General features: G+C 25.9%; 1 protein-coding gene across 1 annotated transcript; it reads right to left on the bottom strand.

The window, feature by feature from the left end:
* Nucleotides 1-1,608: 1,608 nt before the first annotated feature.
* On the bottom strand, nucleotides 1,609-22,048 carry LOC129968835 (furin-like protease 1, isoforms 1/1-X/2). The gene is made up of 15 exons (XM_056083112.1): nucleotides 21,434-22,048; nucleotides 20,025-20,123; nucleotides 18,986-19,090; nucleotides 18,459-18,587; nucleotides 17,541-17,617; nucleotides 16,653-16,741; nucleotides 15,885-16,057; nucleotides 15,531-15,743; nucleotides 14,387-14,487; nucleotides 12,132-12,235; nucleotides 10,365-10,482; nucleotides 9,962-10,111; nucleotides 7,841-7,980; nucleotides 5,068-5,289; nucleotides 1,609-2,333 (listed from the first exon to the last, which is right to left on the bottom strand). Exons 1-15 carry the CDS (start codon nucleotides 21,617-21,619, stop codon nucleotides 2,200-2,202), a joined length of 2,040 nt encoding a protein of 679 aa, XP_055939087.1. The 5' UTR covers nucleotides 21,620-22,048; the 3' UTR covers nucleotides 1,609-2,199.
* Nucleotides 22,049-25,893: the final 3,845 nt, after the last annotated feature.

The raw sequence follows: 25,893 nt of genomic DNA on the forward strand, positions 1-25,893 counted from the left end.
ATTCATCAACAAGTATATTGGTTTACTTGATGTTGCTCAAAAGATCACTTTGTTCGAAAACTTGTTATAGGGGATCAATAATTTGAATCTCAAATCTGTATTCATTTAGTGTATAGAAAAAGAATGCTACTGCTTTTATATTTATATTCTACTTCTCTGGTGTTTCATGTTTCGAATTCTTATATACATTTCCTATTCTGAAATATATGGATGTTATATTTATATCCTTTTATTAAAGCTTGTTTCAACTTGTGATATTTTAACCTTCAAATCAATATTCTCATCTACATATTGTATTATTCTTAAAAATAAATTTATTATATCTGTCTGGATTGATAGGTGTATTGTGCAATCTTTTTTATTATATATTTATTTACTGCTGGGATTTTATAAATCTTAAAATACTTTTATTATACAGTAAGTAAAATTTTATCATTTTTGTAATCTGTTATAAAGAAAAAAAATTTAATGTAATTTAATCTGTATACAAGATATTTTTTTATAATATGAAGAGCATTCAACTTTAAAAAATCCTAATTTTTATCTACAATTGTCATAAATTATTCATATGTATATTTGCAAGAGAATTATAGTAAAGCTGTTAAACTGACATAAGTTTCTGAACCCTTGAATGAAGTAAACTGTTTAAATTGAGTTAATTTATGTTTGCTACTAGTGTAGAACTCTGTATATATTATTAAAAATAGCCAGTCATACAGATAAAATTCATTGTCCATTCATCATAAAATTATTTCTTACTAGCTGTATTTTACAATCAGCTGGTTAGAACTTTCAATTAAATCTCATATGCATAACTTAATATTCATGAGTCACTCAAGAAAATTTTAAGCATTAAATTGTGATAAAAATTAAAGCTATGCTATTTGAAGAAATTAGTACCTCTTTGGTTCATTGTGTATATGAATCATTCTCATAAGAGTCAAATTCCACAGCACTTAAAAATGTAATTTTCACTTAAATATTTGAAAAAATAATGAAAATAATTTGCATTAATTTGCAGAGCATTAATGTAATACATTGTTCAAAAATAGGCTAAATTCAGAAGAAAAAAAATTGAATGATTATGAAATTGGTATGGTTAAAAATATAATTTTTACATCATCTGAAAACTCAAAATAATTGTTTTTGTGCTATAATATTTCCATATTATTGCAGATTAATGCTAAAATTTCACTCTGAAAAAAAAAATCTTGCCAAGATCTATATTTTTATCCTCCAGAGCATAACTGAGCCAAATAGATCTATATCTAACAATCTGTACTTTAGATTGCCAACAAACAAACCTTTTACCATTAGTAGAGATAATGGCAATAAAAACAGTTAATGCATCGCTTTACTTACTAAATTATGACTGTTGTTGCAGTTCTTTGAATTTTTCAAATTCATGGTAAATATCTCATTTGCATCAAACAATAAAATCTAACTTTTAATATCATTTAAGACAGATATTTGGATATAAAGGAGGATATGGCCGGTAATAGCATCTTAAAAGAGTTACAAAATTTAACAAATGAAAACTTTTTATTAGCAAATTTCAATTTTGTTTCATCAGAAAAAAAATTCTTATCACCAGTAATTAATCTATTTGCAACACATTGGGAATAAAAAATATATACACAAGTACTTCATGTCACATTTTATCATTTGAAATACTAATAACAAAACATAAGATAAATCAAAAAGTTTTAAAAAAATTGTGCTCTTTAACTAGAAGTCAATTGAATTAATAAATAATATAAATAAGCATACATATATGGAATAAAATCAATAGTATACAAGTAAAAAAATAAGTATGCTTTCTCTCAAACAATGAAACACTACTCATTTAGGAAAATAGTCACAATATCATGAAAAGTATGGCCATGATAGAAGAATGCAATTTTAAAAAAAACTACTTACATAAACTATCATTAGTAGAAAGATCCTAAAATATATTAAAGCTATGTGTCAGTATAGGATTTAAAAAATATGAAAGGATATTTCTTATACAGATGCATTGTTAAATGGGTGATGGAATTAAAATTAAAATCACAGCTTTATTTCTTTCAGCACAGAGCTAATTCATGTAAATTATTTAGGTCTTTCAAACATGCTTATCAGAATATCACATTTGTATACTATGAGCATGACAAATGCACCAATTAAGTCTTAAAATCCTCATTTATGTAATTAATTAAATCATTGCATATGGCTCATAAGTGCCAACACAAACATTGACATTAATAACATAACTTGATCAATTGTAACTAGTGCAGCATTATTGTGCTCCAAGTTTCCATGTACTGCATCATTATTGGAAGAAGAAAGATGACCTAAAAGGAAACAAACAGTAAATTATTTAATTTGAACTAGTTTAATTTGTTGATGACAAAAGCGAGTGAAAGAAAAGGGATCACTTATGCACTGAATAATCTTATTTCCGAATAATAAACTAAAATTAGTCCTTCAAAGGCATAAATATTCAATGCAAAAATGGCACGAAGTCTATAAATATTTTAAATGTTCATATAAATTCTTTGTTCTTTCTTAAAATTTTTTAAATTAAATTGGACTCAAACTTAAAAGTTGCAACATACCATATACTTTTAAAAATATTAAAATTATGTGATGTGTAGAAAAAAATTGTTTGCACATCAACTCTACCGATTTCTAAAATGTCCAATCTTGATAATTATAAGTAAAAGTCGGCTTAAAATACATTCATTAAAAATATGAAAAGATATTTCCTATTAGTTGTTTTGGAATAAGATAGAAGATAATATTCTTAAACAACTGTGATTAAAGTATGTGTTGATGAATTTTCAAAAATTTGATTAATGATATTGAAAATTCAATATAACACTAAAAAAAATAATAAAATAACAAATCCATTATATTTAGATGTATTATGGGCAAAATTTTTCTTGGAAATGCAAATTGCAAAAAAGAAATTATAAATTTTGCTAGTTATCTAATTATTAGTATTCCTAATTGTCTAATTTTATATTTACACTCTATTCTTGAAATTTCAAAATAAACTTGTTTTAAATTGAAGATTTTTAAATCAATCATTAAATTATTTACATATAATACTATTCTCTTTTGGATAATATTCCGCAAATTATTCTTTAAAGATTAAAGAAAACGTAAAACATTTAGATTGGAATTTAGAGTTTATTAGCTGAAGAGCTTTGTTCAAACTGTATCTAGAATGTGATTTAATCTAAGATCAGATTATAAAAGTTCCACAAACTGAAACATAAAAGCAAACATGAACTACAAGATGATTATGTAACAATGAATGGATAAAATTTCAAGATTTGAAAAATAGTAATTTGAAAACAGGGAAACCTGTAAGAATGATATAAAACTATACTGAGATGCCAATATGCTTTGCATCAAACTTTAGATGAATGTTACTTTAGTTTTCATTCCCTCAACTTTAATTTTTATTCCCTTATGTTTTTTTAGTTTATTTCTTGTTTTAAATACAGGGAGAAGGGGATTTTAGTAGAAGATTGAATGGTTAGGTGCTTGCAGTATACATATGGTCATTTTTAGCATATTTAAAAATATGGAATAATTGACTGAAGCATCTGTATTTGAACTATCAGCTTCATTTGTCAGAACTAAATTATTATCAGAATTATCAATTACCAAATTGCTGTAATATTTTAATCAATACTTTAATTGGTTTTTTCTCTTTTAAATGAATGCATAACAGTACAGATCTTAGCATCTGTAAGTGCTGAAGCAGAACAAGAGTAGTAGTATTAAAAAAAAAAATTACATTTGCATTGGTTTGTGCAAATTATTCCATTAGTTCTGCAGATTTACTTTGCTTGATGACAGCACCAAAAAAAATGAGATAATTATTGGAATACACGTTTATGGGCTTCAGCATATGAAATGTTTTTTTATTGCTTTGAACTTTAGTACTAGTTCCTCTTACTGCCACCTGAGAAATTGTTGACAACTAGATTTACGTGATTCCACATATTTTTACTCCAAAGGACAGTATATGAAAGAGTATTCAATTGATGAATACTGGGAACCACTTGAACATTGGGAAAATGTTTCACAAGATAGGAAAACTTTGAAATTCCAAAACATATTGACATAAGAAACATTTAAATGGCTTTAGTATGCAAAGATGTACACAAAACCAGCTTTCTCGAAATATGTTCTTGATTCTTAACTCAATGTGATAACTCATATCCAGAGATGACAACTCGGGCACAGTTTAGATTTATGAAGAGTGACAGAGATAAGAATAGCAGCCCCCCCCCAAAAAAACAAATTTGATTAGTGATGCATTTAGTTTCAATAAATTTCCCAACAATCTCTCTATATATATTGCAAAAATGGAACAGAAAGCGATCCAGATGAATTCGCAGCAACATGATCAAATAATGAGCAGAATCAAAATAACTCCATTTTAGAGACTTCCTTGCAACCTGAATATTTATTAAAGGACCTCAAGCAGGTAACAAAAGGGATTGGACTTTGTTGGGTTGCGTTCCATAGTGGATGATACCATACAAAAAATAGCTTTAGAACCCATAAAAAAAAACATTAAATGTCGCTTTTGCCTGATCCCTAGTAGATAAATCAATTAAGTGACTATACTACAAGTGCCAAAATATTTGATATATAAGACAACAACAAACCACCATTCATCTAATGATTTGCCATACACAGCCAACACAACATGCCATAGTTCAAAAGAAGCAAGAAGAAAACACATCAACTTTTCACCGAATTCCCTACTCTACTCATAAGAAGGGGGGAGGGAAGAAATTGGTGTAAATGAGCAAATCAATGGGATCAGAACACCTTATTTAACCAAACAAAAAGTCCTCAGAAAGCAGCAGAATTTGTAACTATACACAGCTACACTTTTACTAATCAACACAAACCCACTCATGCTGTTACTATATAAAAGTCTCACTTGATCCAGATATCCATAACATAAATAAATCACTTAAAAAGTAATAAATTATAAGTTACATTACAACAAATTAGGAAATATTTAAAAAGCTATATATTTCAAATACAGTTCTTTACCTGTACCATCAGGCTTGTTTTGATGAAATGTAATGATATCAGGCACTTTGATAATAGGATTCCTATCATAAGATCTTCGAGATTCGTGTGAATGATGAACTGTAATCTCACCAGAATTCTCATGATGAAAATTTGAAAAAGTATCTTTCTTCAGCAAAAAATCATCAGGATTTTCAGTTGTTCCATAAAGAATAAGATGCCACTCCTTTAATAGAGCACGGCCTAATAAAAAATAGTACAAAATACATTGAAATTCAGAACATGGACATTCCTCACAGGTAAAAAGAAAAGAAAATACATTATACTAAAATACTATTCTTTGTTGATAATGAAAGAATAACTTTACTTATTTGAATTCATGAAGACAGAAAGGAGAAACCACTTTCACCCAATTATTATTATATGAACAGTCACCTCCATATTTAATATCTACAGCATGATTTCTTTTATATGCAATAGGAACTATCATTTCTAAATATTTTTAACAACAGACATAATCAAATAATTTTTCTAAGCTTTTAATTAAAACTAGTTTAGAAAAATTATTGACTATCATAATTATAAAAATTGCTATAGATTCATTAAATTCGATCATATGCAATCAATGCAATGCTGTTTAAATTGAATTTCACAAATAATGTACTGCAAGAATTATGCAACCCAGTACTAATTCACTCACACAAATTATAAGCTTAAAATTGAGCAAACTTTTAAGCATATTCACACAAGAGGTTTCTTAGGGCAGAGAGAATTCAAAATTATATATCAATTTTATACACTCTATCCAAGAATTTTCTATATTTCCATTATATTTGTTAAATTCAATTACAAGTTCATGTTAAAAATGGTCGATTTATGCATTCATTTCCAAATAAAACTTTTAATTAAATGCTTCACTGAATTTAATTTACTAAATCAACACATTCTCAAAAGACGCTTTTAATGATTCCTGCATCAAGACAGTGATCTCAGATAATCAAAAAAGATAAAGAAGGCCCACTGACCAGTTCATCACGTGTATAAAAATTAATTACATGAATACATTTTTAAATTATTATAAGACTGCATGAAGTAAAAAGTAGTATCTAATGACTAATTAAAAACTAATTAGTAAAATTACGATGTTAAAAGATTTAAAAAAAAAAAAAAGATAAGCCGATATTAAATCACAAAGTTTCTCACAAGAACTCATCTAATAAAATAATTTTTAAACAAGCTAAACATATCAACTGAAAACAATAAAATAAAACTTACTTTAATACCTAGTACACAGAGAAAAAAAAACCCATAAAATCCATTTTATCTGGTCGAAATAAGATAATAAAAAAGATGTAATGTTTTTGAAATATTTTTTGTTTGTTAAATAATATTATTTGTCCTGAGTGTTTATAAGTGAATTATTTTTTAAGGTTCTTAATTAATTCAAGAATTTTATTGTTTTGTAATGTATTAAATCAATAAAAGTAATAAAAAAATAATTTCTCATTTTAAAAAAACTTTCAACACATTAGAGGATACATACTGTTTATATAGAAGTTTACAATTGCTTTTTAATAAATAGTATATAGCCATTTCAAATGTTATTCATTTATTTAATGAAATTATTAAAACTATGAAAAAAATTTTAATTATATTTTTTTAATTATTTATTAAATTACTTATTATTATTATTATTAAGTTTTTCAATTATATATTATTTATTAAAACAGTAAATATTAGAAACAAGATATCACTGATATTTTTAACCAATCAAATTGTAATTTTCTCTTTCTATATTCAATATCAGACCTTCACTTCAACTTTTCTCAATGTGAATTTTTATCATAGTCTCTTTGGCTTTAAACTGAATAAATTCTGTTACAAAAAAATTAAAGAACATTATTAAATTTTAGATCAAATATGTTAGAGGTGTCATTCTGTATATCATCCAATGATGCTGAACACAAAATGTGTCATTATAAGGCGAAGAGAGTACTCAAAATGATTAAAAAAGAAAATGCACAAGTTATATGTGATATTTAGCCTGAAATAAATGAATTCTTACGATTAGAATATTCCTGATTAAAATTAGAATAATAAAAAATCACATTCATAAAAATTCAATGAATTTTTATAGAGCAGGAAAAATTGAAGTAACAGAATGTTGTCAAAATATTTTAAACATTGTGCCAAGAGAATAGAAAAGAATTGCCATTATGAATTAAATTTAGAGTTGGTCAACTTATAATTAACCAATTGTACATTCTTTGTATACTGTATAAAAGCAATGAATGCTTCAAACCAATTAAAAAGTATATTAGTAGTTTAATGATTTTGATTTTAGTCATGCATAACTGAATCTCGGGATTTTAACAAAGTTCTTTATTCCAGCATTTTCAGAATATTCCACAGGTTATCAAAAATTTCTTATTCAATAACTACAATTTTACATTCACAATTATATAAAAGTCCGTGTTTTAATTACAAGGGCTTAATATATAAAAACCCAATCATTTTACAAGCAATTGCAAAAAGTAGCAATAAAAAAAGATACAGTTATCTCTTTAGAGTCTTGGGAATATTATCACAGCATGATGTTGCTAATAGTTTATTTTTGAAGATAATGAAGGTCACTTCAAATGATAAGAAAGTATTCAGTTTACAAGTACCGTAGGATATTATTTTAATACTCTTTGTAGAAGAAAAACATATATTAAAGGAATTACACATAGTAAAGTTAAAGGATTTTGGAAATATATTAAGGTGTAAAAACAGTACATAATTTATATCTCACCTCCATATCTACCCTCATTAAAAACTTCCAGTTTCCATATACCATTTGGATTTTCACTCCACATATGGACTGACATAAAAGGCCAGTCTTGGAAGCCCATTCGAGATGAATCTGGAGGACGTTGAGCAAGCAAAGTTGATCTGTAAAAAGATAAAAAATTAACTTATAAAAAAACTGAATTTATATCATCTGAATTAAAATGCTAGATAATCAATTAAAGATTGTGACAAATGAAAGTAAAATCAGACAATAAATACTTCCAGAAAAAGTTTTTATGTTCAGAGAATAAACCTAAAAAAAGTGGCATTTATGTTAAGGTTCATAAAATTGTACCTTGCTGCTATTTAAGTGCTACTAAAAGAAGAAATAAATCAATCAAAACAGGATAAAAAATGAAAGAGCAGAGAGAAGTTAGTCAAACAAGTAAATATGAAACCTAAATGAGCACTGATGACAGAAAAAAAAATGGAAATCATGAATATTGGAGTTAAAAGTTAATTTGCAGCTACAGAGAGTTTGGCTTTCATTATAATATTATATTAAATATTCATATTAAATTTAAAATATGTAATATAATATTGTAATGATATATTAAGTTTAAATTAAAAAACTGGCCATTAAGAGCACAAATAGTTTTAGCTATTTTCAGTTGGATAATTTTTTTAAAATTGTGGTTGAAAAAACTTGCATGCACAAATGACATAAAACAGACAATTTCATGCCCAAGAAACGCACAAAAAGGGGATGGGATTTGACTAATGAAAATTCAAAACTATTATTATTATTGCATATAAATGAACAAATAGAATTATTCATACATTTAATCAACATTTGAAAAAAATTACTTAAATTCTGGTTTAAAATATACTTAAAACTTATCAAATTATTTATTAACCAAATAATTTTACTTTAATGACTAATTTGTTATCCATCACACAATGTATTTTTATTTTTCTCAAAATCTGTCAGATTTTCAAATAGCAGTCATTTTCTAGTTATCTCATATTTTTTTTAAAAAAAAACTTTAAAACATCTACCTCATATAGAAAATGGCCGAACAAAAAATTTCACGACCTTATTTTTATCAGATATTTAAACGAAAGATATTAAATTAACTGAATGTTAAGCTAATAATTAAGAGGAAAAAAAAAACTTTTTAGAAATTTAATCCTAATTAAAACATTATGAGAAATTTTTCAATTTATTATAAAATTAGCAAAAAAAAAAAATCATAAACACCATGTATCAGACTGACTAATCTATAAACAATTCTACAGTTATTCATAAAATGTCTAAGCATTCCTAGTGCAGTACACATTTCACTGATCCTATTTCACTGCTTTTTACAAATGCATACATATTCCTAATTTATGCATTTTTATTCATTTATTAAATGATAAAACTCAATGCATAAGGTGCCTATGACTTAAGTGGAGTACTAGCATTTAGTTCAAAATTAGAATTGTAGAATTTTTTTTTAAAAAAATTAACTATTAAAATGCAATTTTTGCAAATATATCTAAATATTAGATTGAAATATTGAGTAAAAAATATTAGGCTAAGAAAAATTACAATGAAGTGAATTCATATTTACATGCAACACTATAAAAGTATAATATACTTCAAAACCATAAAAGCATAATTTAAACTAATTAAACAACTGGAGATAGACAAACTTCAATTTGAAAAAAATATAAGATACTTAGATTATAAGTGTAACAATTAATATTTCTGATAGGCAAAATAAATAAATAATAATAAATAAATTTAACCACATCAAATAAAAACACATTAAATTTCACATCTTTTGAAAACAGTTATTTTGCTAAGAAAGGTAAAAAAAAAAAGCATGCTGGAATTCTGAATTTTGAGAAAATAGTTGAACAAGTTAATAGAGTGAACAAAATTGTTTACAGATGAAATTTTGCAGTTTTCATGATTTCTAAAGACTAAAACTACTTTAATTGGAAGATATTTTTTAATAATAATAATTTTTTAAAAAATTGAATGATGTATGGGTGTGGGATGAAACATTTTTAACCTACTATAGTAATAGATATTTCTTAAAATTAGTATTTTCAAATTTCACATCAAACATTTTACAATTTAGCATACACTTACTTGGTTCCCAGAGGGGAGGTTAAATAAACATGTAAATCTCCTCGCCTAATAGCAGATATGGTCAGTTTAGCTTGTACATGTTCTAAATATCTCACATTTGCACAATTTACAGACAGAGTGGCTTCAGCTTTATTTCTTGGCATAATATACCTGAAAATAAAATAATCAAATTTGATTATTTCTAAGCAATCTTCAACCTCCTTAAATTTTCAAACCCTGGTATTTCTAAAACCTGAGTATTTGAACTATTTGTGTAAATATGTAATACATAGGTTTAAAGAAAAGAATTAAGCCTGAAAAGTTATACATGTAATAAATATAGTTCTTATCAGAAATTTTCTCAATTAAAAGTTACTGCCAGAATAATTAATCCAATTTAAGGAAAGAAAAATTGAATACAAACTGGTTAATATCATGTCCTCTTATTTCACATGTTTTTTGTTCTGGTGCAGTCTTCCAAATTCTGGCTAATTTCACCATGGCATGAGCATCCATCATCCCATAACCAAATGAATGGCTCACTATTTTAAAAAATTAATTCAATTAAGTTTACAAAAAATTAACATGTATTAACATGTATAACAAATTAACATGTTTCATGTAAATTAACATGAAAACTTTTACACATAGCAAACACAATGCATTTAAGTATTATTAATGTAATACATCCTTCACAATGAAGAACTGAACATATCAAAATGTTCAACTTGTTGGTTTCTGACATAATATTTTTATCATTTTCTTTTGCAGAAATTAATTTCAAATCTTAGGATTATATTCTAAAATCATGTAAATTTTAACAAAAAAATATTAAAAGAAATTATGAAAACTTCTAAATAGTGAAATTCTTACATCTATTGTTTTTAATTAATATTTCTTCATCTTAATTTAAATAATAGTTTGAAATTATACACCTTGAGATATATTTCAAGGATAGTTAGTGGAATATCACATTATATAATGCATATTGCATAATATATCACTGTCATATAGTGATGTGAAAAAAGTGTTTAAAAAATATCCACATGACAATTCTTAAAAACAGAATATGTTAAATAGTACTGTTAAGATTCAAATGTTTCCATATATAATACTTCACTTTGTACATATTTTAATAATTTATTCTATTAGTTTTATAATGAAATTTGAAAATTAAAATATTTCTGTTTATTGGTCATAATTAAAATATTAAAATTTGAAACTTGCATATATTGAGATTAAAAATTCTTGTATGACTTATATTTTATGAACTCACATTCAGAAAGTTTATTTAAATTACAGTAGGAATTATCACAAGAATATTATTATACAAGAATCAAATTTGTAGACTAGTTCATTTGTATTTAAATTTAAAAAGTGAAATCAAATGAATAACAATAAATAATGAGGGACTTAAGACCATTTTACACAAAAATAATTATAAGAACCTTTGGATTCTTACTGATAGCTGCAGCTCAATGGAACACCTTAACAATTGAACCTATGATGGAGACAAAGCAAGTTTGTCTATTCTTCAGAAGTTGAAGTTGATTTCACTCCAACATGATATTCATTTCCAGTGGATCCCATTTCATGTGAATCTACTTGGTAACGGAATAGCAGACAGGCTTGCAAAGAAAGGAAGCAGCCTAGTGACTTCATCTTCTGCTGAACTCGCATAGTTAGAACTCCTCTCTCAGGCGAAATTCCTAAATAAGAAGAATTGGATGGTACCCCCTACTCATGATTGGTATAGGGCCAATAAGCCGGGACAATCCTTAATTCTTCCTTGTGATAGAAAAACCAACACTTGCCTGTCGTGCCTTGCCAGAGGCCACCATAAATGTGTCTTCTTTTCTCAGGGTGAAAAATCTTACCCTCTTTGCCCGAAATGCTGCCAACATCGGGCCTCAGCTGAACATATTCTAGACTGTCTAGGACTTCTTTGGGGAGAAATTTATTCTTCTCCCTTCCTCGTTTTGATTTGCTTCTTGTTAACAGATTTTTTGATTTGGTATGACTAAGTCAGGCCATGAAGATTAGCAACAACATCAACAATAAATAAAATAAATAATCTTCTACTTCTTTCAATTAATGGTACAGAGTTTTTAAAGACTAAATATCATTTCTATTTTAAAAAAAACTACTGCACACAAAAATATGTAAATAAATAATTCTAAAAAAACCTAACCATTTCTGCCAACACCATTAGTTGCCCAATCACGTGCAAAAAGATTTGCTGGATTTGCAGTTCTAACAACAATATGTTGCATGTCTCGCCAAGTCAAGTTTGGACTGAAAGGAAAAAATTATTATTACTAAAACATAAATAGTTTTAAAGTTGTGTTTTAATTAGTTTAATTAAATGGCATTTAATTTATTAGTCTGAGCTTCAGTGTGATAAATCAATAAAAGCAAACACACAAAAAATGCATCTTTAAGATAATAATTCAAATATTCTTTCTGAAAAATGTAAAAATAAAAAATTCAGATATGCATAGTAGGAAATAAAAGGTATTTTTTCTGATAAACAAAAGAAAAAAAATGGAAAAAATATAAACAAGTGAAAAAAAAAAAAGAAAAACACAACTGTCTTATTAAATTATTAAACATTTTTCCTTTCAACCACTGACTATCGTAATAAAATTTAAATAAGTGCATTATGAATTAAAACATAGTTAAAACAATACTTTTTTTAAATAGAAGGGGGAAAAATTAATAAAGAAATTAAAATTCCCAAATTTAAAAATTTAAGAATTTAAGGGAAACAAACTTATTTTGTAAAAAAGAAAAAAAAAATCTACAAAAAAATATTTATAATAATTTACAGTAAAAATGCAAAACTAAAGAAATTCATACTTTTTGTAAGTATCTGTTTTTTGTTTGTTTGTTTTAAATAAATATAGATCAAATTCCATTGAATTCAAAATCTGAATTACTGTTTGTCAAACACTGAAATACAGTAACTAATATAAAAATTAATCCAATGAAATATTCTAACATTTTTCCCAACATGACATCCAGAAATAAAGATAATAAACTTCAGAAAAGAGAACATTAAAAATATATGGTACTTCAGCCACTAATAAATTATCTTGTATTATTCTAAAATAGCATGGTATAAAGCAATAAACAGTAGTAAGACCTGCATTAAAAACAGTTAGAAAAACAGGCTTTTACCATCTGTTGATCTGCTGATAGATAATAACAGCATGCATGGTAATAAAACATTTTTAATGAGGAAATAGAATTTGTTCACCTGTTCTGTATATTTTTCTATTCTTCTAAATATAAGAAATTTCTATTTATTCATTAAAAAAAACCTGTTTAGCACAATTTACGCAAACTGAACAGCATGTGCTGAATAGACAAAGATTTGCAGTTATGCTAATGAAACACTAAAAAAACTTAAGACTTATTTCATTCATATGCCTTTCATAAATTTTCACACGATTTAATATATGCCATTACATATTGAAATACTAGTTGTTAAACATTTTTTAACACTAAATAATTTTTCTTAAAAAAATACCTTGCTTTTGTTAGTTAGATTCACTTTCTATTTTTAAACCAGAACAGCATTTTATGGCATACACAGACTTAACAATAATAATGAAAAGAATAACCACACAAGTATACAGATATTACATATACAAGAAACACACACAAATATAATGATGGTGAAACTAAAAATATATTTATCTGACATACTTATATTTACTTATTTATCTTAATATAAATACTTATTTATTTAACTTAATATAAATCCATTATCATTCAAATTAAAATTGAAGATATCATTCAAATTAGGATAAATATATTAGGAAATATATATATATATATATATATATATATATATATATATATATATATATATATATATATATATATATATATATATATAGAAATTCAAAAAATGTATGAATTAAAACTACCTTTACTTTTCCTTATCTTATAAATATATATAGAACAAATAAGACAGAGCTTCAGGTACAGTGGCTAGTATGATTTTTTTTTTTTTTAATTCTGCCCTTTTCTAATGATAGTGAGCCATTAGGAATATTTAAAGGAAAACAATTTCAATTGCAAAAAAAATTTTTAAGTGGAAGAAAGCACCAAATAATTGATTCAAAGGTTACTGACATTCAACATCATTTAAAAATAATATTAATCTACTAACTGTATCTATTAAGATTATAAAAAAAAAAACAGACTAAAATTTAATAGTATATGAAAAATAAAGGTCGAACTAAAATTTGAGAGAAAATAGAGAGGTTGGAATATTTAAAAATACTTTTTTTTTTCAAACAGAAAACCTAAGATATGACATTTTTTTTTTTAATATTTATCAATCTTTCTTTGAATGAAATTATTTATGTCTACAAATTTTGCATTCTTAGTCTTAGCAATAAAGATCTACAAGTATCTAAAAACACTTATACATACTTTGCCTCAAGTGTAAGAGCACAAATACCAGCAGCCAAAGGAGCTGAAGCAGACGTTCCCGTGTGAGTCATAGTACAACCATGATGTAAATCAGTTGTGACCTAAGAGTATTACAAAATTGAAGTTATAAAGGTATTATTTAGATTTCAAATCAATATATATTAGTAAAGAAAATAAGCAAACTACAGTGAAAAAAATTTTAAGGCATAAGGTGTATGCCATAACTTTTAAATATAAACAATAATACAGAAAAAAAAGAAGAAAAAAGAGAGAGAGAGAGAGAGAGAAATTTCAATTTATACAGCAGAATAGAATCAGCTCTTAAATTTGCACATTAATTAAGAAATTGTGACACTTTGAAAAATCTGTCTTTTAAAAATATTCATTTTTAAAAGTGAAATTGCTTGAAGTTAAATATTATTCCTATGTCTAATTTTCAAATGATAGATCTACACATTGTAATGTTAAATAATTTTTAAAAGCTTAAGCATTTTCAATTACAAAAGTAAAGATAAATCCAATTTCTAATTTATATGTTTTTATGAACTTTGATTTATTCGACAATTCTTGACCAATGGAACTCATGCCATCTGAATGCAATATCAAAAAGTTTCAGTGATAGAAAGAAAGGGAAAGAAAATGCAAAACTTTAGACATGGAATAATAATTATTGACCTTCAATTATTGAAATTTCTTTATATAGTTAAAAAATTAAACTTAAGGCTTAAAATATTTAACCAAATACCTACTACAAACAATTACACTGCCAAAATTTCATAGGTATCTATGCATTAATTCAGAATCCTTAGTTTGATATGTTTAATGTGGAATTGCAAGATATTGATTTTTGATTGAATATGAATTGAATTGACTTTCAGTTGAAGATAACTGCAATTTTTACATTTGCCTCTCTTTCACTTATTAGATCTTCTGTTTCACTAAAAGCTTCTCTCATTTATTAGATAAAAATAAACCACTGTTATATTTTATTCTATTACAATAAAAATTGTTCAGATGCAAACTGGAAAGAAATGAAAAGTTTTAATAATTAAATACTAAAAATTAGACTTTTAAAGGACATAAATCTTAATATAGACTACAAAGTCTATGAAAAGAGATACAGTACAATTATATAAAATCTTACAATTTGTTTTTCCCCTGAAGAACCACTGCTATATGTTGTTGCTAAAGTAGAAGAGCAAGCTTCACTATACCAAGGCACTAAACCATGTTCTGTAGCACTGCTGATAGATAAAGTCCATATAGAATTCGTATAACCATCACAATTGCAGTTATCATATTCACGTCCTCCATTACCAGAAGCCCAAATAAAAATGGAACCTAATCCATTTCTGCCCTATAAATACATTAAATTATAATATTAAAACCATTTGAAACAATGATATTGACTGTTAATAAATGAAATACATTACAATATAATATTAAAGCCTTTTGAAACAATGATACTGGATATTAACAAATGAAATACTAGATCAACCTTTGCAACTCCTTCTTTAAATGCACGAAGGGCATGCTCACTAGGTCCATCTACAGTTTTCCCATTATCATCAGGACCCCAAGAAGCACTGTAAATATCTACATGTTGGAAATTGTGACTCAATGAACGAGCTTCCACAGCATCAGTAACTTCCCCATCCAACATGCGAATCCCTTTATTGTAAAAGATAGAAAATCAATCAAATAAAAAAACTAGCAAAAGAAATATTTCATAAAAAAATGATTAAAAGCTGTAAATTCAATTAATTGCCTACAAATTAAAAATGAATCATATTTATTATTAGAAATGAAGTTATTTCACATAATGCCAGTTACAAACATTCAAAATTATTAATCATGATAAATTTTGAAATACTGATAACAAATAAACTGTTTAAAATTGAGCCTAGTAGCTTACATCCTTTGTGTTTTGGAGTCAAATGAAAATGGATGCAATTATATGTTTAATAATATTTAAAAAAATATTCATGTTTATAATTTAGAATGCAGTTGTGATAACAAATACTTTTGTTTGGCCTACAGTAACAGTTATTTTAACACATCTTTATCTACAAGTACTGCTATACAGTTATACTTCAGAAAATGCTATACACAGAAACTTTACCATGCACAAAAGTTAAAATTAGTATTTCCTTTCAGTCAGATTTAATAAGTTTAACAAATAAACAATTCATATAAATCAATAAAAGAATCAAGGATGTCAAAAACATTTATTTTATTACCATTTAATTTACAAAAATATACTCACCCCCAACATGAGCTTCAAATGCTATTCCTACAGAACACAAACTGTTGTTAGCACTTGCTGCAACTTCTCCAGCACATCGAGTTCCATGCCTGTAATGATCAGAATTTTTCAATTCAATTAGACATGTGTTTGATAATAGAAAATAATTATCAAATAAATTTTTTTTCTATACTAGCATCAGATTTAATATATAACATTTTTATGACAAATTTTCAGTCTGAACAGTAAGATGAAATAAGAATTATAATGCCTTGCTTAAATAGAAATATAGGTTAATGAAATGATATAGTTGAAAAATTGCCTAGCTGCTAATTAAAAATTATAAGTATATTCTATTATGACCATGAATTAAAGCAAGACATTTAGAGTAGCAAGCAATGTAATTTTAAAAAATCTAACTTTCATAATAAGCAATTAGTTTTAATGCATATTTATTGCAAGACACTAACAAGTGCAAGTATTTGTTATTTAGAAATTATTATAAAATCAAAATATTATAGATTTACATGTCAAAATAAATTAAAATAGAGGAAGGACAACAATGCTTGGTTGTTTAAAGCATTTTTTTAATTTATCATAAAAATATTTTTTTTTAATAATCAAGATTCTGTCAAAGTTTTCAGAGTATATTATATATATATATATATATATATATATATATATATATATATTTCAGTATTAAAACCCAAAAATAGTGTTCTAATATTTCTTTATAATAACAAAATTGATTGATTAATTTGATTGTTACATATGTAAAACTATATGTAAATTCTGAAATGAATGTGTTAGAAGCATAGAAAGACTGAATAGTTAATGTAATAAACCATCAATATAAATCTGAATAGGTGAAATATACATCTGCAAATTTTTCATAATTGTCTGATATACCTGTTAGTGTCTAAACCATCATATCTTGGTTGTGGATCTGAATCTTTACCATTAATATCATAGCTAGCCTTAGGATCCTGGAAAATTCGTTTAAAAAATAAATATCAATATTTTTACATGTATGAAATCAAGTTTTTATAAGAAATTTCAAATTCAAATTTTTTTATATATAAAGCTATTAATCAGTATTTTATTTAATTTCTTATTAAAATAAAACAAGATATATTTTAAATTAAAGAAAGAATATTCATGTAATTCACAATACAATATAAAAAAATGAGGATGGTCTCCTATAAAATTTCTTGCATACTTCTGTATCAAAATATCGCTAAATGCATGTGACCAAAGATGACTGTGCAAATGAATTCTGCAATTAAGCATTCTCAAATAGCATCAAATTACTACAGCTTATTTTTTAACTAAAAGTGTCTAAGACTGTCATTGACACTAATAGTTTGTTACTGTAGCTTTTAATTTTTTCATTCCAATGATTTATAGATACAACATAAACTACCATTCAAAAAACAATTTTGTTACTTTACTATATTATTCTAAATGCTACCACCTGTTCATGCATCAATTTCATTCTGTAGTATTGCTTTCTTCTATTGACAATTTGATTCAATTTTATTTATCTTTAACTGTAAGGTGAAAATGTTGTAATTTTCAAGGAAAGGCTGCATGCAAAATTTTATTCATTTACTACTTTACATTTTGAGTTAACATGTTCAAACAGACAGACATTTATATGTTCTAAAATTATTATTAAAGAATGAACAAATGATTTTTTTTTTAATACAGACTAGTTTTGACTTAAAATTAACCTTTAATGAATAAAATTATGTATTATGGTAGAAGTTTAAATTATAATTTTCTGAGACACAATTATTAATGAATAGTAACAAAATGATTGCTTACATAATTATGAATAAGATCAGGATGATCTTTTTCCAAGCCATCATCCAAGATAGTAACTACTACACCTTTTCCTGTGGCACCAGCTGCCCAAGCAGCTTCTACATTCATATCAAGTCCTTTACCACGATTCTAAATAAAAATAATTGGATGAAATCACCAATACTAATAGTAACATATATAATGTTCTGTCTCTCTCTCTCTGTGTATGTATTGTATATGATTAGATTATGACTGTGTATATGATTAAGATCATTACATTTAACAGAATGTATAAATTATTAGCAGAATGTATAAACAATAATTAGCTGAACTTCCTGGTTATTTAAAACATCAATAGAAAACAAAATAACATCAAAATATTAAATTTGAAGTGCAGCAGATTTCTTTGAAATATAATTCAATATTTATTTTTATTTTTTAATTCAATGAAAACATTATACTGATTTTAATGTATTTCATTTGAAATACTGTAGAATGCACTAGCATTTTATTCAAAAAATATGGAGAAAAAAAATCTAAATACCAACCAAATACCACATCTCTGGCCATTTGGGATCATTCAATTCCAAAGTCAACACTTGCAGATCCCTTTTCTTTCTCTTTTTAATGATTTGTTGACTAAATGATTTAACCTATGAACATATATATAAAAAAAAATTAATTATAAGCAAAATAAATAAAAAAAAGTATCTCAGTATTTATAATTCAATAAATTTCAATTTTATATGATTACATATTAAAAGCTAAAATAGTTCACTCGCAATTTCACATAATTAAATAAAAAGTGGCATACGTGTATCAGCATTTTACATAAATTTCAAACTAAAGAGATTTAATCCTACACATAGTTATGCCATCCAACTGAAATAAATGAAAAAAAAAAAAAAAAAACTGAAATTACAAGTGCATTTATATGATAATACAATCAGAATTAGCTTGAGAAGAGTGTATTTTACAAAATCAGTGGAAACAGAAGCACCATACAAAACTCAAAGATTTTGCAAATTAAAAATGCTACTTTTTTTTTTTTTTTTTTTTTTTCAAATTCCAATATTTACAAACAGTGAAATTATGTATAATGATAAACCTCTGTACAATGATATTTTCTTTTGCTCTCTGTGATATTCCTACTTATTTAATATCTTTTTTTAACATACATGTTGAGAACTTTGTAGCTGCTACAACAATAATTTTTCTTCTTAAGAAGCTAATAGTACATTTTTTAAAATGACACCCAGCTGTTCAGAATGTGAGGTAACAAAAGACGGGAGTCACTGTTACTTCTACAACCTGATCCACCAGCCCAATCAGATATGGGCATAAAGGATACCTCTGATTTTTCCCCTAGTCTATGGGAATTGCCAATATATGACAGTTCTTTATATTGTATATGTTATTATTCTTCCAATACAAAACTTTTTTCAAATAAATCCTTACTCATGTGTGATCTCTCTATAACTTCAAAACCTACATTTTTTAGTATATTAGCTATTTTAATGACACTTAAAAAATTTGCTTAGAATGGTATATTATTACACATGTAAACAAGAAAATTATATTTCTTACCCTTTCATCCTTTATCAGAATTTCATGATGATGTTTACTCTTCTCTAGAGATCTTTTAATGATACTTTTGTGTTGTAGATGATAATGGTCTCCGTGCATCTAAAAAATTTTATTAGTAAATTTCATAACTTATCTAATTAAATTTAAATTAATTTTATAAAGTCAGTAACAGTAAATTAAACAGATATAAGAGGTTAATCAACAAATAAAATTTTATTATATATCAAATTCACCCTAAAAAAAACTCAATGAAAAACTTCTTTGATAATAAAAAATAAGTAACCCCAATATAACAAATTTAATTCTCCTTAATTTATAGTCAAACCTACTGATCTGTAAAATTGCATTAGTTAGAAGCATTTAAAGATGTCTATGAATTATTATGCTTAATATTCTTTTCTTTTCTACTGTATGCTTATACTTATCAAACATGCTGTCAGAATTTTTCAATTTACATCATTTTTATTTATCACATTTCAAATTTCAAAATATAATGAACTGAACTATATAATAATTGTGGTTAAAAATCTATCACAAATTCAAATTAAAATATATCTTGCTCAAAGAATATGAATAGCTTTATAGCACAGGTAAAAGCTACCATAATTTATCTTTTATATATATTTGTTTAATATGAAATGCAATTAATACACTTAAAGAGCAAACCAAGACAAATTTTAAAGAAATTCAATATCAGTTATTTCTTTTTAAAAATTACTCGAAATAATTTTGCACATTTTTTAAAGAGATAAATAGTTTAATTTCAAAACATTTATTCAAAAGATTAATGCAAAAACAAAGAAAAATATTGCTAGGTTAACTCTTTTATCCCAATGTGAGAATGTTGACAAAGTATTTTTATTTGAAGTTTTGTTGTACTTCATACAAAATAGTAACTATATTTTATAAGTTTTATAAACATTCTCTTACAAAAGTACTAAAAGAATATTAAACTAATACATTATTTACAGATACAAGTTGAATCAATTTGACAAAATTAGTATTTTAAAATTTGACATTGTAACACTTAGCATTTGAAATTTGACAAAATTAAATTTGAACACTTAACAGGAAATGCATGTCTCATCTATGCTAATTAATTATTTGTATTATACATTTTCTCTATATAAAATGCAAAATTAATATCAGAAGCATGTATCAAAAAGAAGAAAAACTACTACAATTTATCATTTATACACAAATGGAAGGTACTCCGACAAAACTACTATCAATATTAAAATATCTTAAAATGCATACAATTTAGTTTACTAGTTTTATTGACAATTAATCTATTTTAAAAGATATATTAAAGCAATAAATTCTGTAAGTGAATAAGTAGTCTTTCTCTATCTCTCGATATATATATATATATATATATATATATATCAGCTCCATAAAAAATAACTTACATCACCGAGATATTTAAATCCGTGATCTTCTGCGAATTGTTTAGCCACAACGGGCCCTCCATGTATTTCCACAACGAATTGATCTGAATATTGTCTGGCAGTAGTTTTCTTCAATATATCACAAATTATTATAAACGCAAGTAAAAAGTTAAAAGAAATATTTATTGCTCTCATTTTAAAATTCATTTTCACATAAACACGGCTGTCCTTCAGGAAGCACAATGATTACTGAACAAAAAGATATTGTGCAACAGTAATTTTCAAAAAAGTATATTTCAAAACTCTCAGATGATTATCACCTAAATGCTTATTTAATGTACTCTTTACTACTACGTATCTAGAATATTATAACCGAAAAAAAATAACGTTCTCGCGTCAGTTCCGGTGTCATAAAGAGATTTTGGCTTAATATTCATCGTCATCATAACGATAAAAAAGTACACACATAACTGAAGCAGTCAAAAATGACTACATTGCTGAGCAGAACCATAATCTAATGTCTGTAAATAAGTAATTAACACAAATAAACATTAAAAAACTATTTCATCCTTTCTTAAACGTCACACTCGCACCAAACAAAACACTTCTGGTCAAAATACTGACACCAACAGAAAATTCACTTCACTTCACTTTAGCGCTTTCATGCTAAAGGCCATGGCACAAATAAACGTACTTTTCTGCGATGGCATAGGTAGTCATCGCAGCGTGAACTCCCTCCTATTAACAAATTTAAAATTTTATTTCATCTCACTTTTTTTTTTTGTTAGTCTTTCGTTTTTTATAAAATAAGTTGAAGGCATAAAAAGCGAAGCACTGTGTGATTTCACATCAAATAAAATACAAATTAAGAAATTTTCTAGACCGAAAAAACTTTATATATATATATAATATTGTAGTTATCAGGAGAGACGCATCCTTTTTTGACTTCATACCCCAAGAAACTAATTTTGGTTCCAGCAAATGCACATGGTGAAAATTTTAACTTATGTTTCCTTTTTCACATATTTGAAAGAACTGTTTTAAATTATCATAATGTTCTTCTCATGGATTAAAGAAAAACTACTATGTCGTCAAAATAGTATCATATAAATTTTGAAAATTTACACTCATTTAAAGTACTATGAACAGTTCTATTGAATATTGCAAGCGCAGTTTTAAAGCCAAAAGGTAGTACTTGAAATTCGAATAATTTTTCATTAGCCAGAAAAGCTGATTTCGGTTATCCTTGCTGATATATGATGCAAAGATGTGTGCCAATAGCCAGATGCAAGGTTCAAAGTTGAAAAAATGTCAGCATTAGTTAATTTATCTAATCTAGGCAGTTAAGTATCTTAATCTTAGTTAAGTATCTTTTCTAGGCAGGGGTTCAGCATTAGATTTACGAAGAGAATTAATCTTACAATAATCAACACAAAGACGACTATTTCTATTTTCACCCCTTTTACAAGATAAACTTACAGGAAAGGGAAAATAACTAAAAATTAATAATAAAAGTTTTTTTATTAACTCTACAGTCAACAAATCTTTTAACTATTTATTTATTTAAATTTCATCAGTAGCAGAAGTTCTATAAGCCCTTTGTGAAATTGGTAAATCAGATGTTAGAACTAATTTTAAGATGCAACACAAGGTTAGTAGTTTGTTTGAAATCAGAGATGGAAAATTTCTTTTGAGGTATTCACTAACCCTATCCTGATTACCACCAGTGTTATTATTAATTTCTTCAATATGTAAAGATATTAGAATATTATTTGTATGTAAGTTTGTAATAATTATTTTTTCATTTTACAATATTTTATTTTTATCCCAATCTATAATTTATATAAACTACAATCTGGAAGCCCTAAGATTACATATGTTAAGGGATTTTCAATGTTGTATAACTTTAATTTTTTATTCATTTAACCCATTTTAAAATATGTCACAAATTTGAATGTTCCATGTCCTTGTTCGATTCTAACAGGGTTAACATTTTCATTCAATGAATTAATTTTTCTTTTTCTTTCTGCAATATCTACAGATATCATAGAGAGAGTGGATCTTATGTCAATAACATTATTTACATTATGAAGTATGGTGGTTAGTTAATATGATGATTATCCAAGTTAGCTAGATTTAGAAAAGTTAAAATGTGTCTAGACAATAGTAATTGTCATTATAACAGACTAAGGGCCTCAGTAGAAGGATTTTGTCTTATTTCAATATTTTTTTTAAAGAGTAAGAGAGACTTTTGTGCTATCAAAGAACTAAACTAGCTATTGTGAGATTAGTAAAAAAAAATTGGGTTTGTCAAAAAAGATACACTTGTGCCAAAATAGACATTTTAAATATCATGTGTGCAAACTCTGCAAGATGGTAATCTCTGTTTTAAAATGCAAATTATAATTTTGATTTGGGTTATCAAAATTGTTTGGACATGGCCTCGACAAATTTTGATAGTTATGCCAAAAAGAAATTTAGGGCTTGAGGAATTAAGAAAGTTTGTGATATATTATTAAAATTTTGCAGAAGTTAAAAGGATGTTGGTTGTCTTGCTCTGATTGAGGTTTCATTATTTCTGATCAGACATTTTTCAGAAGATTCTTGGACCTTTAAAAGTTTAGCAGTTATTATAAGACATTCTGCAAGGCTAGAAAGAGGTTATGTGGTTATTAATTGGTTTATATTTAGTCAACAACCTATCAGTGATACCCTCAAGAATGGGTACTGGATTAAGGCCTGTTTCCCATGATTTAATTTTTTATGAAAATAATCAACTAAATTATCATTTGGATTAAATTTATGTTTGAAAAATTGCTGAAAATGACTTAAATTATTATTACGAGAATAGAGTAAATGAATGACATCAACATCTTTATAGAATGAAAATTTATTATCTGATTAAGGATGGCCTGAGAGTAGCTATTTCAGCACATATCGAGCTGCAGGTGGAACCAAACCAACCCAGCAGTTGGTCTGGACAACACAGATATGCCAAACAAGATCTCCAGAACTGTCATATTGTTATTTTTACTAAGCCTGTAAATGCAGAGGGAACACTTGATAAATTGTTGTACAATCATCAGAGTGGATCGCTGAGGTGATAACTTGTTTACCTCTTTCATGGTTTGTATTTTAATTTATAATAAGATTTTTCAGGACAGGTACTTTTCTGGTGAATAATTCTATTGTAACATAATTTTGCAGATGTATGGCCTAGAAAGAACATAAATTGGGAAAGTTAATTTCAATTTATTTTACCTTTGGAAAGCCATGATTGATACACGAGAAATAATGATGGAAGACGTCTTTTCGCAATGGGACAGAAGAGAAAAGGAGTGGCATGGGCATTACGGATTTTCATCCCTTTCCTTGCAGTGTCAGAATTACAATCAATATTTTTTAGAGTGTGGTTTAATGAATAATTGAATATAAAGGTGGAATTTGGATCAGAAAATAACAGAATTTTTTAGAATAAAGTAATATAAGTTTTAAAAAATTAGGAAATTAATTGCATTTTAAATTAGATTAAGAGGTGTCGTTACATATACAATAACAGACTTTCTTAAAGTTAATGCTGGACTGCTGTATTTTACCCAATGAATTTTAAATAAGGAAATTATTAAGTGACTTTCCTTTTATAGATGGTAACTCTTGACTCTGTTTTTTACTTTGCATTTCATTTTCATATTTAATTGCTTGCTTTTGACCCCCTTTTATACAAGTTCTTATCACCGATTGAACTACTTTTTCCAATATTTTATTTATATAAATTTCATTTAGTTGCATTTTTAAACAAGTTTTACTCTTTTGGCAACAAAAAAAAAATATAAACAAATTTACTAAATTGTAAAAAATTTTTATTGCTTAACAATTTAACTAAATCGTTAAAAAGCTTTTTATTATTTTTCTTTATGAAGTTATTTCCATAATCTCAATATTGCTGCTATATAACCATTCAGTTTTTATCATCTCTTTAACTTTTCCTTTTTGTTTGGTACAGCAAAGCCAAAATTCAGTACTAGTATAAAAACAAACAAAAATTATCAATATATTCTTCATCATTTTGATGAGTCACAATTTGATTTTCCCTTCTCAAAATATTTGTTTTGTAATATTACTTGATATTTAAAATAGATCTGCATAATTTTTTATAAAATTGCTTGACAGAATACATTGTTTTGTGATAAATGACTTTTTTTTCCATTCTTGAAAAAAAAATTTATCGAAAATTAAAAAGTGCAATTATTCTAATGTTAGGAACAATAACTGCAGAAAATTATAAATTTTTTAACTGTATATTTCAATTAGTCTTTAAGTATAAAATTTATATCTACTTCAACAAAAAGAAATTATATTCTTGAATGTATTTTAACTTTGATAGCTACTTATTTTAAAATGGAGTATAACTGAATTTTACAATATTATACATAGGTACATTTTTGGCAAAATAAAAATATTTTTGGCATAAATATTTTGGC

The sequence above is a fragment of the Argiope bruennichi genome, chromosome 5 (genome assembly GCF_947563725.1).
Source record: "Argiope bruennichi chromosome 5, qqArgBrue1.1, whole genome shotgun sequence".
NCBI lineage: Eukaryota > Metazoa > Arthropoda > Arachnida > Araneae > Araneidae > Argiope > Argiope bruennichi.

Bases quoted from the DNA above. Each gene is read 5' to 3' on its own strand.
- LOC129968835 (XM_056083112.1), bottom strand. From the start codon at position 21,619: ATGAATTTTAAAATGAGAGCAATAAATATTTCTTTTAACTTTTTACTT. The intron at 17,618-18,458 runs GTAAGCAATCAT...CGAATTTTCCAG, and splicing joins CTGATCTTATTCATAATTAT to GATCCTAAGGCTAGCTATGA. The intron at 14,488-15,530 runs GTAAGATTTTAT...TAATACTCTTAG, and splicing joins CTTCAGGGGAAAAACAAATT to GTCACAACTGATTTACATCA.